The 13544-nt window shown below is 41.4% G+C and overlaps 1 protein-coding gene across 1 annotated transcript; it reads right to left on the bottom strand.

The window, feature by feature from the left end:
• Positions 1 to 482: 482 nt before the first annotated feature.
• TRMT2B (tRNA methyltransferase 2B) lies at positions 483 to 7337 on the bottom strand. The gene is given in 9 exon segments (XM_090264076.1): positions 483 to 515; positions 1320 to 1390; positions 1808 to 1907; positions 2554 to 2598; positions 2600 to 2689; positions 3940 to 3955; positions 3957 to 3992; positions 4708 to 4966; positions 7259 to 7337. Coding segments are annotated over 9 exon segments (729 nt in total).
• Positions 7338 to 13544: the final 6207 nt, after the last annotated feature.

Here is a 13544-nt window from a genome sequence, read left to right as displayed (position 1 = left end):
ACTGATTTGGATCTAAGGCCCAGAACAAATTTTACAAGAAGGAATTCATCTGGATGGATGTAGAGGGTCGAAATTTGCCCAACAGAAGCTGGAAAGGCTAGAAACTTGGGTAAATATTGCAAAGAGGTAAGTCTTCACTCACCAAACACTTGATAAGCACCAACTATGTGTTTGAATCTGTGTTAAATGCTAGGCTACAAAGTTGAATACACAGCTGCTACTTCCACAGTCCAGTGTGGGAAGCACCAATGCACGACAATGCGATATGGTATAACACGTGCTACAAAAGGAGATATGCAATGGTAGACATAAGAACGCAGGAGAGGGGAATCCCTAATCAGGCTGAGGAGTCAGATAAGATTTTCTACAGGACCTGATGCTCTGAAATGAATCTTACTTCATAAGTAGAAGCCAGCAGACAAAGAAAACTGAGGGTCTTCTATAAAGAGGACAGCCTCAGGCAGGACTAAGACAGGATGGCCTTAATTTTCCAGTGAAGAACCAGGAATGGTCATCTGCCAAGAGCAAGGTAAAGGCAATGGGGTAAGAAATTTGAGGAGAGGTGAGAGTTTAGAAGATAATGGGAGAAGAAGCTGACAAGAGCCATGTAGGAAAATTTCTGAAGAATGATCTTATGAAGGGATCTGTGTCCTAAAAGAGAAATCTTGGAGGTCACAAGGTGTTCTATCAGAAGGCACCATCCAAGTGTCAGAAACCTGTATCATTAGGACCACTGGTGCTGGTCAGAATTAACAAGTAATAAGGATGTTGGCTGGGAGCTCTGATCAGTCCTCACAAGTAAGGCTTTTTTGCTTTTTGGTTTTAAGTTCCATGAGAGTGCCTGCCTATCATGTCCATTTGAGACACCACTGATCCCCAGCAATAAGCACTGTGCATTACACATAGTAGGCACTCAATAAATAGTGGGTGTATGAAACAGAAGGATACAAAAATGACTCAGAGGCCAGTCTCATGATGTAGAAGCCTTACCGTCACTCCTACATCTCTCAATATTTCTCAATTCTATTCTGCCCCAAATACTAGCCTTCCAAATATTTCAGCTACCTTCCACTTGCTCTACTGCTCTCAGCAGTACCTCTCTTTCCTAATACTTCCCCCCTATTAAAATTCCTTGGATGTCTGACATTTTGCAGTAATGGACACAGTTTTCTCTTCTCTTCTCCACCCTCTCTGAAATGAAACATTAGCAATGCTCCCTCTACATTAAAAGGTATGCTTTCAAAACAGAGCCCCACTTTCCCTGAAGTAGCTTAATTATTAAAATGTTATGGATGCCTCAGGTCATTGTTCCTTATTACCTGTCCCACTTGACTGTGTTTCTCAGGGACGTTTTTCAGATGGTTAGACCGTACATAGACAATGTTCCCGTCTATGGAAAGAAAAATAATTTGATTTATATGTTTTTTTCCCCTAAAGATTATTTAGAAGATAATGCCCAGCAACTCAAATTCCTTCCTTCAAAGAGGCATATACAGATATGGAGAAGCAAAGTACCTACTTCAAGCCCAAAATCATTTTTAAGAGAAAGCCTACTTCTTAGTTTAGCCATTAAGAAGCTTATTCTTAATGGAGCTAGCATGCAATATTTTATATCATGCTATAGATAAGCAATATAATTTTATCTACTTTCTGTTTAGATTTTAAAAGGGAAATAAAATATAATGGGATTTTTTTTTTGCTACTGAACAACAGAATGATAACATAATATATTCATTCAATTCTGCATCCTTCCCTTTCCTCTCAGTCCTTAGTTTGTTATTTTTATTAGTCATGGCCATCAACTGACCTCTCCAAGTTCCCAGATAGTACCCCACGGTCTTTGGATTGCCATCTGGACCTCGGTTTACAGAGAAGGTAGACTTATTTCAGTAGCCATTGATGACAGGCTGGAGGAGGCAAGACAGGAAAGGGAAAACAGTCAAATGAAACCAAGGAAAACAATACAGGGAACGAAAGAATTTTACCTGGATAAGGACAAATAAGTGATGTTTGCTTGGAAAATATGGCATAGGTGAAACTCCATGGCTGAGAAGATGAAGAGACTCTATAGGCACTCATAGCAGAGAAGAGTTCCAATCTCGCCATAAAGCAGGAGTCAGCAAACTTTTCCAGTAAAGAGCCAGATAGTAAATAATTTTAGGCTTTTCAAGCTATATGGTTCCTGTCACAACTACTCAACTCTGCTGCTGTAGTGTGAAAGCAGCCAGAAATGATGTATTAACAAGGGAGCTTGGGTGGTCCGATTAAACTTTATTTACAAAATTAAGCAGCCAAGACAGATAATGGCCTAAGGTGGTTCAGAAAGTGGGTTTTGCATCAGGTAGGCCTGAGTATAAATCTCAGCTCTGGTACATTCTAGATGTGTATCCTTGGGAGAATTACTTAATTTTTCTGAGCCTCAATGTCTTCATCTGTAAAATGATAGTGCTTACCTCCCAGAGTGACTGTAAACAGTAAACAGAACTATAATGCATACTAATCACTTAGCAAAGGGTCTGGTCCCCAGCAACTGATCAGGAGGTAAGGGCTTACAGAGGGTATAATAGGATGGAGAAGACAGCGAAGCCCCTCTGATTTTTGGTGCAGCTGTTGTCACTTTGACTCCATTGAGCATTTGGAGGTAAGACTCTAGTCTTTGTAGAATTTTCTTCTGAGCTTCAAATTTCACCTGCAAAAGAATATCAGCAATAAAGCAAAAGACTTAGGCAATATACCTCAAAGAATGTAAAACAAATAGGATAAGAGAAGGTTGTCCCACAGATTTTTGGGTCATGATCTCAGTAGATCAGGAGTCCAGAATGATAGAAAAGCAACAGACTTAATAAGGTATTGGTGGAAAGATCAAGAGTGAGTGCTTGTGTCAGCTCATCATTTCATCTAACCTTTCAGACTGAACACTCAGGCTATATAAGTGCGGTCCAGGAGAACCTGCTGTGGTAATGACCATGTTCTATTTGGGTGTCATGCTCTATGTAATATGGCAACCACTAGCCACATGTGGATACTGAACATTTGAAATGTGGCTCATGTAACTGAGGAACTAAATTTTTAATCTTATTTAATTTTAATTAACTTTATACAGTAAGCTCCATTATAATGTGATATTAAGTGTTATGACACCATGCCATGAAAAATCACACAAAAGAAATCACAGGGCTCATGGGAAAAATAGTGTCAGGCACCCACATTTCAAAACTTTATGAGTAATACACACAGAAAAGATAGGAACCTAATAAAAATAGTACAGTTTTACATGTTAAATAACTAAAAAATGGATAAGTTACTACAATAAGATGCTACCTTGCCCTGAAAAAGACCTGAAGTTTGCTTGTGGAAGTAGCTGCCCACCTGTGTTATCATGAGGTGGTGACAGGAGGGTCATGTGAGTGGAATGGAAATTTCTAACAGCATATGTGAATGGGTGAGGCTCACAACACACTCAGCTAACTGAGAGCAGCAGATGCCCGAGATGGGTGCGTGTGTTCATTTTATGTATTCTCATGCAACTCAGTTCAGCTGCGTGCACTTTCCTTCTTTCATCTGATGTTTGTCGCAGATGAAATCACTTCTAAGCAAATGTGAAATCTATAGTATGTGCAAATTGTTTCATAATATATCAATCTGTTGGAACATATTTCCGTTTTCAAAGCAAGCATAATATCAGAATTGACTTATTTAAATTTAAATGGCCACATGTAGCTAAAACTCAAATAACAACGAAAAGAAATAGGCATTTTTATATGGCTCTAGAGTTTGGAAGACATAACTGGCCTAGAGTTAAAATTTGAGAGTTGTTAGCATACTGAGTTTAAGGACTCGTTGGGATATCTGGGCAGAGCTGTCCAGTCAAGCTTCTTACAAGTCTAATACCATTCACCTGATGGAACAGAGGAGTGAAGACTTAAGCTGAGTACCAACCTTGAGCTGTTCTTCATCTCAGCCTCCAGAGTGGTATCACAACATCAGCCAGACTTGACTCAAATAATTCAGGCACTTAGTTCATTACATAAATATGTATTAAGTACCTACACTATGCATAAGCACTTCCTGCCACCATTTTCCCTGGCATTTTTCTCATCATTCAGAAGACCTAACTCTCATGCCCCTGAGGAGATCGTCTGGGAGAAGAGCCCATTTCGGTGCTGTCTACTTAACAAAACAGAACAGATGGGAAAATCTAATATAAGAAAAATCAAGATTTATCAGGAGGTAATTAATGATATTACAAAAGGCTTCGCTGCTGGGTTCCTTTAAATAGCCCATCTCCCTAATGCATTTAAAATATAATTTAATTTTGAAAATACACTTGTTGCATAAAATAAAGTATATTTGTGTGTTTGCATGGCTGCAATGGGACTATTCATTTCTAGTCCATCTAATCTCTCTCTGGGTCCCTGGTTTTTAGTACACTTGCCCTGGACCTTTTTAGAGACAAGGTCCCAGTTTAATACATATCTCCTTTCTGCAAAAACCATACTTAAAGGCAAAAAAACCCACATTTTTCTGTAATCCCAAAGCATTTCTCCCAACATTCCTCAGATGTCTTCAAGTTTGCCATGGGTATCCCACCTGAGGCGTCCCTTTGAGTCCCTGCCATGCTACATTAGTTATGTCAGGAATACAGAATTTCAGTTGGCCCAGAGATTCAGACTTGCTAAGGGGAAAGAACATCAGCCTGGCTCTTACCTTTCCTGCCAGGGATTATTTAGTGGTCCAAACTCACTTGGTTTCTTCTGAGTTTTCTGTCCTCTTTGACACTTCTTGGCAGTCACAGGAGTGAAGTTTTCCTTACATTTTGAGCCCAAGAAGGGCTGCGAGCAACTTGGAGGTTTTCTGGAATATCTGGGGAGCAGTACTGGTTTGGAGAAGAGACCCCCTCTGGAAAGGAAGCATCTCAGACTGTGCATTGGGACTCTTCTCTTAATACCTACCAACCACAGAAACACTCAGATTCACTTGTATGAAAGGTAGACAAACAGAATCTGGGAAATGGAGGCACTACTCCCAAACCCGTTCATTCATTTATAAACCCTTATGGAAGCTCAGCTCCTAGCACAGTCAATACTCAGTAAAAACAGGCCTACTGAGAAGAACTGAAATACTGAAGGCTAGGCACTGGCTTAGGCTCCCAAAATAAAAAGATGAGGAAAATATAATCTTCCCCCTCCAGGAAAGAGTTCAACTCTCTAGGTATACTACTATGGCCAGTTCCTCTCCATATTCTACCCTCACACCCAACAACGAACCAATAAACAAATATTTAGGAAGTGCTTATTATATGCAAGGCACTGTGCTACTCTAGATACTGAAGTGGTTATAAAGGTTACAATCTAATTGAGGAGAGCAAGTGCAGACTCAGGAAAATATGATAATAATCGACTCCATATACTTGGTTCCTGATAAGTGCTCAGAACGGTTCCCAGAGCAAGTAAGCCTTGCACCAGGTCTTAAGGGATAGCAGGAAGGTGAATCAGATGTTTGTAGACAACAGCTTAGACTGACCTGGCTAAAACAGTAGTTCATTTTAGGGAATAAAGGAAATAAGACTGAAAAGTTACGTCAAGAGTGAGACCTGGAAGAACATTTTTAAAAGTTTACAGTAGTCCCTCTCTATATCACGGTTCACTTATCGAGGCCTCAGTGTATCACGGAATTTTAAAAAATATTATATTTAATTACTTATCACAGATTTTTTGCTATATCATGGGATTTTGCGGTACTGTATACATATGTTATTAAAGTTATGTAGGTTTAAGAGTGTAGAATATGTTTAAGAACATAAGCAGTGTTTATAAAAGTGTGGAAAAGGTTAATAAGGGAGTGGGAGAGGTTAATAAGGGACTGGAAACAGTTTATAAGTGCGTGGGAGGGGTTTATACAGCCTTAAAATATATATAAATACTAAAATAAATGTAAGGTTCCTACTTCGCAGATTTTCACCCATCGTGGGGGAGTCTAGAACATAATACTTGCAATAAGTGAGGGAATACTGTATTTTTATTTTGGAGATAAAAAGGAAGAACAGAGAGAGAGAGAGAGAGAGAGAGAGAGAGAGAGACTTCGATTTGTTGTTCCACTTATTGATGCATTCATTGGTTGCTTTTTTAAAAAATGTTTTATTGATTATGCTGTTACAGTTGTTCCAATTTCTTTTCCCTCTTCTCCCTTCCACCCAGTAACCCTCCCTCCCTCCAATTGTCCCCACCCCCTTAGACCATGCTCATTGGTTGTGCATATAGTTCTTACTGTCTATTCCACTCCCTCCTACTATGCTTAATTCCTGCATCATCTCCCTCCCTTTCCCCCCTTCCCCCTTCCTGCTGACCTCTCCCCATAATGTTCCCCATACCTACAATTCTTTTTCCACTCTGTTGCATACTTAGTTTGCCTTTGTTTCGATTCCCTAGCTTCTGTTGTTGGTTGTTGTGATACAGTTTTCATTTTATGTTCATAGTTTTGATCTTCCTTCTTCTAAACAAGTCACTTTAATATCTCATGTAACAGTGGTTTGGATCTGATGAACTCCTTCAGTTTTACTTTGTCCTGGAAGCACTTTCTCTGCCCTTCTATTCTGAATGACAGCTTTGCTGGATAGAGTAATCGTGGCTGTAGGTTTTTGCTTTTCATTACTTTGAATATTTCTTGTAAGTCCTTTCTTGCCTGTAGAGTCTCCTTTGAGAAATCAGCTGATAGTCTAATTGGGACCCCTTTGTACATAATACTCTTTTTCTCTCTTGCTGCTTTTAAGATTCTTTATCTTTAATTTTTGACATTTTGATTATAATGTATCTTGGTGTGGTTCTCCCTGGGTCCAGTTTATTTGGGACTCTCTGTGCTTCCTGGACCTGTAAGTCTATTTCCTTCACCAAGTTCGGGAAGTTCCACTCCATTGTTTTTTCACATAATTTTTCCATTTCTAGTTCTTCTTCACCTTCTGTCAACCCTATAATTCGGATATTCACTCTCTTATAGTTGTCCTAGAGGTTTCTGAGCTTCTCCTCATTTTCCTCCCTTTTTGTTTCCTCTTTCTGCACTGGTTGACTGTTTGTTCCTTCCCTATATTCTGATTTGTTGATTTGATCCCTGGTTTTTTTCCCCTCACCACTTGTTTCATATGTGTTTTCGTTCATTTCAGCAGGACTAGCCTTCATTCCTTCCCCATCGTGATTAAGTCCTACTGTTATTTCTGTAAGCTGTCTTATAACTATAGGTCTGAACTGAGCCTCAGAAAGATTACCTATCTGTTTGTCCATTAATTTGTGCATTTCCTTTCTGGTCAGCTGCATGATTGATATCTCTGTCATTGTCCCTGCCATCCTGACAGGTTTGTTTACCTTTCCTTCTTGGGCAGGGCTGTCACACCTCCTACGCTATAGGGGGAGGAGCCTCATGTACTCGTCGCTACCGGGCAACCCTTCTCACGACACTGTGGCACTTTGTGTGGGAGCTGGGGTCCAAGATGGATTCCTGCTGTTCACTCTCTGCCGAGAAACTGGGAGCTTCCTCCTCTATCCCCATGCCCTCTGGGCCTCACAGTCCAAGGCAATGGGGGTCTGCCTTCCTCGGCATTGGAATCACGAGCTGACGGGTCCAGATTGCAGCCGGGGGTGCTCCCCTGGTGCTTCTTGCCTCCCCTTGAATACGGGTATCTGTGCTTATCGCAGTCCCACTGCTCATCACTGCAGCTGCCACTGGCAGCACAGCTTGATCTCTCCACCCCAGCTTCGCCCCTCCTACCCATCCGGACAAGTACCACTTGTTTATAACTTCATATGTTGGACTTCCATGTAGCTTTATTTTCTAGAACTTCTGGTTATTTCTGGTTTTGCGGTAGTCGTAGTGCTTCTTAGTTGTGGAGGGAGACGAAGCATGTCAGTCTAGGCCTCCATCTTGGCCGGAAGTCTGGTTGCTTCTTGTATGTGCGTTGACTGAAGTTGAACCCACAACCCTGGCAATTGGAACGATGCTCTAACCAACTAAGCTACCTGGCCAGGGCTGGAAGAACTTTAATGCCTGAATAAAATATAGATTTTATTGTGAGTTGGTGGAGGTTTTATGTAGAGAACTACAGATAAAATAGGGAGGTTAATAAAAAGTGAATTCATGTTTGAAGCATGTGTTTGAAGTAGTAGGGAAACAACCAAATAGAAATATCTAACAAGTAGAGAAGCAATACTACATGTCAGGAGAGAAGTCAGGGCTACAGATTTGGTCGAGTGTCTATAAGAAGTACAAGCTCTAAGTTTTTTTAAAGAGCTTTCAAGAGAATAGAAAAAGGTCAATGACTAAACCTGGGAGAAAGGCAATATTTGGGTAGCAAAAAGAGATGCTGGTAACTCAGAAGCAGAAGAGTGCAGAGCTTGAAGGCCAAGGGAGATGTCTTTCAGGAAGGACTGACACAGCCAATAAGTCTTGAGGCCAAAGAAAGAAGGGAAGTAAGACAATAGGAAGTGGGAGACAAAAGAGAAAAATGGTTTTTCAGATCCCAGGCATGCAGACCCTGAAGCCAGTCAGACTTGGGCAGTGCCCTGGCTCCTCCACTTTCTAGCAAGGTGGCCATTGACAAGTTAATCATTCACTCTGATCTTCCTTTTTTCATCTGTAAAATGGAGATAACAACAGTAATTATTTCATATATTGGTTGTAAGAGTTAAATAAGAGATAATTAATAAAAAGTATTTAGCAAAAGATAAAATCAAAATGTTTGTAAAGCTCTGAGCAGTGTCCAGTACCTATCAAAAATTCAGTACTGTCATGATGTTTAAAGATAATACAAGACTGAGGTAGTTAGTGGCAATAATGAAGGAAGGCAGCAAGGGGAAGGAATAATGGGAATAACTGAGGTAACAGCTGAGTTAGAAATGGGGGAGGACACTTTGGAAAAAAGGATTCTCTCTTCCTCCAACACAGGGTTCTGTGTTGTAGCCTATTTACCTTATGTTGCCTGGTCACTCGTTGCTGTGAAATTTTTTAAGTACCCACGACATGTGAATGGACTTGACCAGATACCTTACTGATTGCTGTGAAAGTGCCTTTTGCCCTTGCCCTCTACCTTCATTTCATCCCAATAGAAGGCATACCTTAATTCAGAATATCTATTTAAAGTCCAATATATGTAAGAGATTTATTAACTAAGATTTTTTCATATCTCCCTCTATTATTGTGTAATGAGGATGCCATGATCACTAGGTATGTTAGAGGATGCAGACATGGGTGCTGTAATATGTAGCCCATACACCATTTTGTATGTTTACAAAGTACTAGAAAAAAGTAATTGTCATTGTCATAATATGAAAGCATTTGGAGGGATTTCAAATTTCTAACAAAATAAATTTGAGCTAGCACAGAGTTCAAATGTTATTGATAGCATCCTCCACCCAACTCCCAAGAAGAGGCAAGTCGTTAAAAACATAGACTCTGAAGCCATGATATAATCCCAGCTCTGCTTCTCACTAGTTGTGTGACTTGTGCAAGTTACTTAAGCACTATGAATGTCAGTGTCATCATCTATAAAAAAATGACCGATAACAGCTACCTTTCAGGATTATGGTGAGAATTAAACAAGGTCATGTGTATAAAATGCTCAGTGTTTAACAAGGGGAGTGTTCAATACACGTTGCTTCCCTTTCTTGGACTCTGACTTTAAGCATGTCACTTGACTTCTTTGCGCTTCAGTGTGTGCAACCTGCAAAACTAGAGAGATGTAATAATGTATGCAAATGGTACAAGGATAAGTACAATTATGTGGAAAACTTAAAAAAACAACACACATACACACAAAAAAAAACCTTTCCTAACCTTCCCAAAGTGAGACAAATATATGTACTCAATATTTTCTTTTAAAAGCAAAAGCCAGAGAGGAAATGAGTGAAGAAGCAGGAGACAAAGAATAAAGAACATTGTGGGGGTGCATGGAAGGCCCAGACTGGAGGGGGAGAAAGTGGCTCTGGTCCAGGAAAGGGGCCCTGTCCCCACAGCTGGCAGGGAAGGATGAAGGAAGCTCCAGGCCCATTTGGAGTTAGGCAAAGAAGGGAAAGGGGAGCTGAGGAATTTGGAGACAGCTGCATTTAGACTTTTAGACTATTTTGTGAGTGTGTGGGCCCTCCCACTGGTGACTGCCACCATAAGACTGTGCTTCACTTGCCCTGTACCCCAGCAGAAAACCCTTTGTGGACATGGGTTTCTTCCTCCAAATTATCAGATATTGTCTAAAATAGGATCCCATTATCTTAGGATGTTGCAGTACTTAGTGGTCGAGGGCGCAGAAGTAATTCCAGCACACAGAATGTGGGACGGTCGGAGGGCTGCCGCTCGCTCAGGCAAGATCAGCACTGAGCAGAGCAAGCACCTTCCTTTTATTGAAATTTCAGGGTGGAAACTACAGGATACACATCCTATTGCTTATAGGGAAAACAGGATACTCGGGTTCAAATATTAACTACTTAGGTACAAACGAAACTGTAAGTCCTTAAGGCTAAGTTCCAAACAAGATAATAGGACAAGGGAGTAATGGAGTACTCAGCAAAGTCTCTTTGTTGTCAGGATACCATAGCTCAGGGTCCTGAAACAGCTTGCAAGTAGCTGCTGGCGTTAGCAAGTCCAGCTTGCTTAACTGAGTCACAGGACACCTGGACAGGGGGACATAAAGCCCCTACCCAGATACTTGATTTCCACCAACATAGGATGCCAATCAGTCATCTCTCCCAGTAAAGGGCCTTTTATTATATTTAGTAAATTCTGTAGTGTAATACATTTTTCAACGCAGCACAGTAATACTAGTCAAAGTGAGTTATGTTTCTTTGTTTCATGTCAGAGGAGGCATTTGTTCACAATAGTTTCTCCTGTTTTAAATAAACACTTGGATTTTAAAGAAATATTATTTATTTATTTTTAGAGAGAGGGGAAGGGAGGGAGAAATAAAGGGAGAGAAACATCAATGTGTGGTTGCCTCTCTCATGCCCCCAACTGGGGCCCTGGCCCACAACCCAGGCTTGTTCCCTGGTTCGGTGGGAATCAAACCAGCGACCCTTGGGTTTGCAGGCTGGTGCTCAATCCACTGGGCCACACCAGCCAGGCCAATTTGTTTTTTTCTTGAAGTATGTGACAACTGCTCTGCTTCAGGAATCTGAAAGGGAATCAAGAGTCCAGAGATGCTAGATAGGAACATAAGCTAACTCTCCAGGGCTGGAATGGCTAACCTGTCTGAAATGTTCGGAGAAGTTCAAATCAGAGACAATGTGGTAGATCTGAACAGCGCCAAGGATCTCCTTGGAGCAAAACATTCACCTACAGGCAAAGTCCTGCTTACACTCTCTGTTCACCCTTCCTTCAGTGGCCTGGCTCCAGACAAGGTTTCTAGCTAAATCAGACAGGGAGATGTGTTTCCTGCTTGGTCTTGACTGCAGCCCACGTGCGGTCGGTCAGGTACCTCCTTTCCCCACTAGTCCCTTCATCCCCGTCTCCTTTGGGCAAGTTCTTCCCACCGTGTCTGTTGGAAGGGTTCATTAGGAAGGCTGCCAGTGAACTTGGGCGGGGTTCAGGGCTCCGGGAGGTCTGGAAGAGCTCGGTGAAGGAGCTGGGGAGGAAGTCAGAGCACAGGCAGACTCAAGGCCAGAGGTAACCTTGTGCAGCCAGTATTGAATCGGTCCCGTCCCCTTCACCACCCGCCTTCTCAATTCCCCGCCCCCGGGCAATTTGGCGCCGTCAGAAATTTTTAGTACAGTAATAGTTAAATCAGGTTTTCCGGGCTCTCTCTGTAACCCCTTACCTTCGTAACCAATAAATCCTCTTACAGACAAGAGGCGGCAAACGGAAAAAGTAGCCAATGTCACAGAACCGGGCCCCTTGGCAAGCACTTCCTGGTGCACAGGGCGCCAGTACGCCGAACGCCCACGCAGCCAACCCGGGGCAGGCGAACTGGATGCATGGCTCCGCCCAGGCGACCGCAGGCCGGACGCCGCCGCTTTGTCTCCCAGAGCCTCTCTCTCTAGTCTGCAGGGGTCCCTTCTCTAGAGACCTTCTTTAGAAATACTCCTTATCCCCTTCTCCTTCTCTTCCCTCCCATATTCTCCACCCTCCCCACCACCCAGCCCACCGCCTGCTCTTCGCACTGTCCCATTGGTGGATCTGCATAAGCCTAGAAAGTCACAAAGAAGTTTGCATTACAGTGTTAATACTGCTGACCTCCTGGGTGCTTATGGCTTAACTCTTTCAACCAAAAGAATAGATTTTAATGGTAGAATTGCAAGTATCAGATGTATAATGAGTTGGAGACGAAGGGGGTTTTCTTAAATCGCAACCTTTTATAAAAGGCAGCCCTATCTTGGGCCATAGGCTTTTTTTCAGGCAGTCTTTCTCCCTCTATTTGATACTACATCCTAAAAGTATTATGTGATTTCGACAAAGTAAACCTGGTTTCTTAAGTGGATCCCAGGCAAGGCTACTAAATACTAAAACCTCAAGGAAATATTTCAACTACAGAACTCAGAAGGAAGTCAGAGACCACTTGTTCATCTACCAGCTCCTGGACTACTGCAGTCAATAATTCCTCTCATTTTTTAAGGGGGCACAACCCAGCCAAATGGGTAAGAGAACACTGAAAGATGCACATATATGTGTTGTAAAAACTTGTTGCTTTAATAAAATAAAAATTACAGCAAGTGAACCTACATTTAAGTACACTTTGTATTCCTAATAGTAATTGGGTTTACATAGAAAGCACTTTATAGTCAACATTTCAGTTATTTATTTATTCAGAACTAAGATGCCTATTATGTATGTGCTAGGCAATGCATTAGCTCTAGTGAGTACAGCAGTAAATTAAATATGGACCAGTACCTCAAATAACAGCAAACATTAAGTCATCTAGACCAAGGTTCAAAGCCCATATCTGCCACTTACAAGCTGTGTGAACTTGGGCAAGTTAGTTAATTGCTGTTCAGTGCCTCAGTTTCCTCATCTGAAAAAATGTCCATAATAATTGCACCTACCTCACAGAGTTGGGATGAAGATTAAATAATTTAATTCATACAAAGTGCTTAGAACAGAATAAGTACATGCAATAAATGTTGGCTATTATCATTCAAAGTAATTTTATATACTATGTGTATATGCACACAAGCAGAAACATGCATATATACCTTTAAAAAGGGAGCATCCTTTATTTCCCATTCTAAAAGCTTGAGCTGATAAATGCTTAACTCAAAGTGTGGTCTTTCTACATAACTGTTCTCATGGTGCTAAAGTAAAATTTGAGCTCAAACCACTGCTTTGGGTTTCTTAGCCTGCACAGCCCTACCAAGTGAGACCAGGCTAGAGAATGCACCTTTGCTTCTCTTTCCCCTTTCTCTTCTTTTAGTTTCCACTTACAGGGGTAGCCAGCTATACTCTTTCCCTTGCCTCTTTTTGTCCTTTCTTCTCCCCTTGCCCTTCTGCTCTTTTATCATTTCTCATCTTGGTTTTGTTGTGCTTAGCAAAGAGCCAGTTGCCCAGTAGGAGCTCAATAAAGATATGATGAGTTGAAC

The sequence above is a fragment of the Furipterus horrens genome, unplaced genomic scaffold (assembly GCF_987537825.1).
Source record: "Furipterus horrens unplaced genomic scaffold, mFurHor1.1.pri manual_scaffold_17, whole genome shotgun sequence".
In the NCBI taxonomy this organism is placed as follows: Eukaryota; Metazoa; Chordata; class Mammalia; order Chiroptera; family Furipteridae; genus Furipterus; species Furipterus horrens.
The sequence above is the reverse complement of the archived record's forward strand: the minus strand, read 5'-3'. Positions and strand labels throughout refer to the sequence as shown.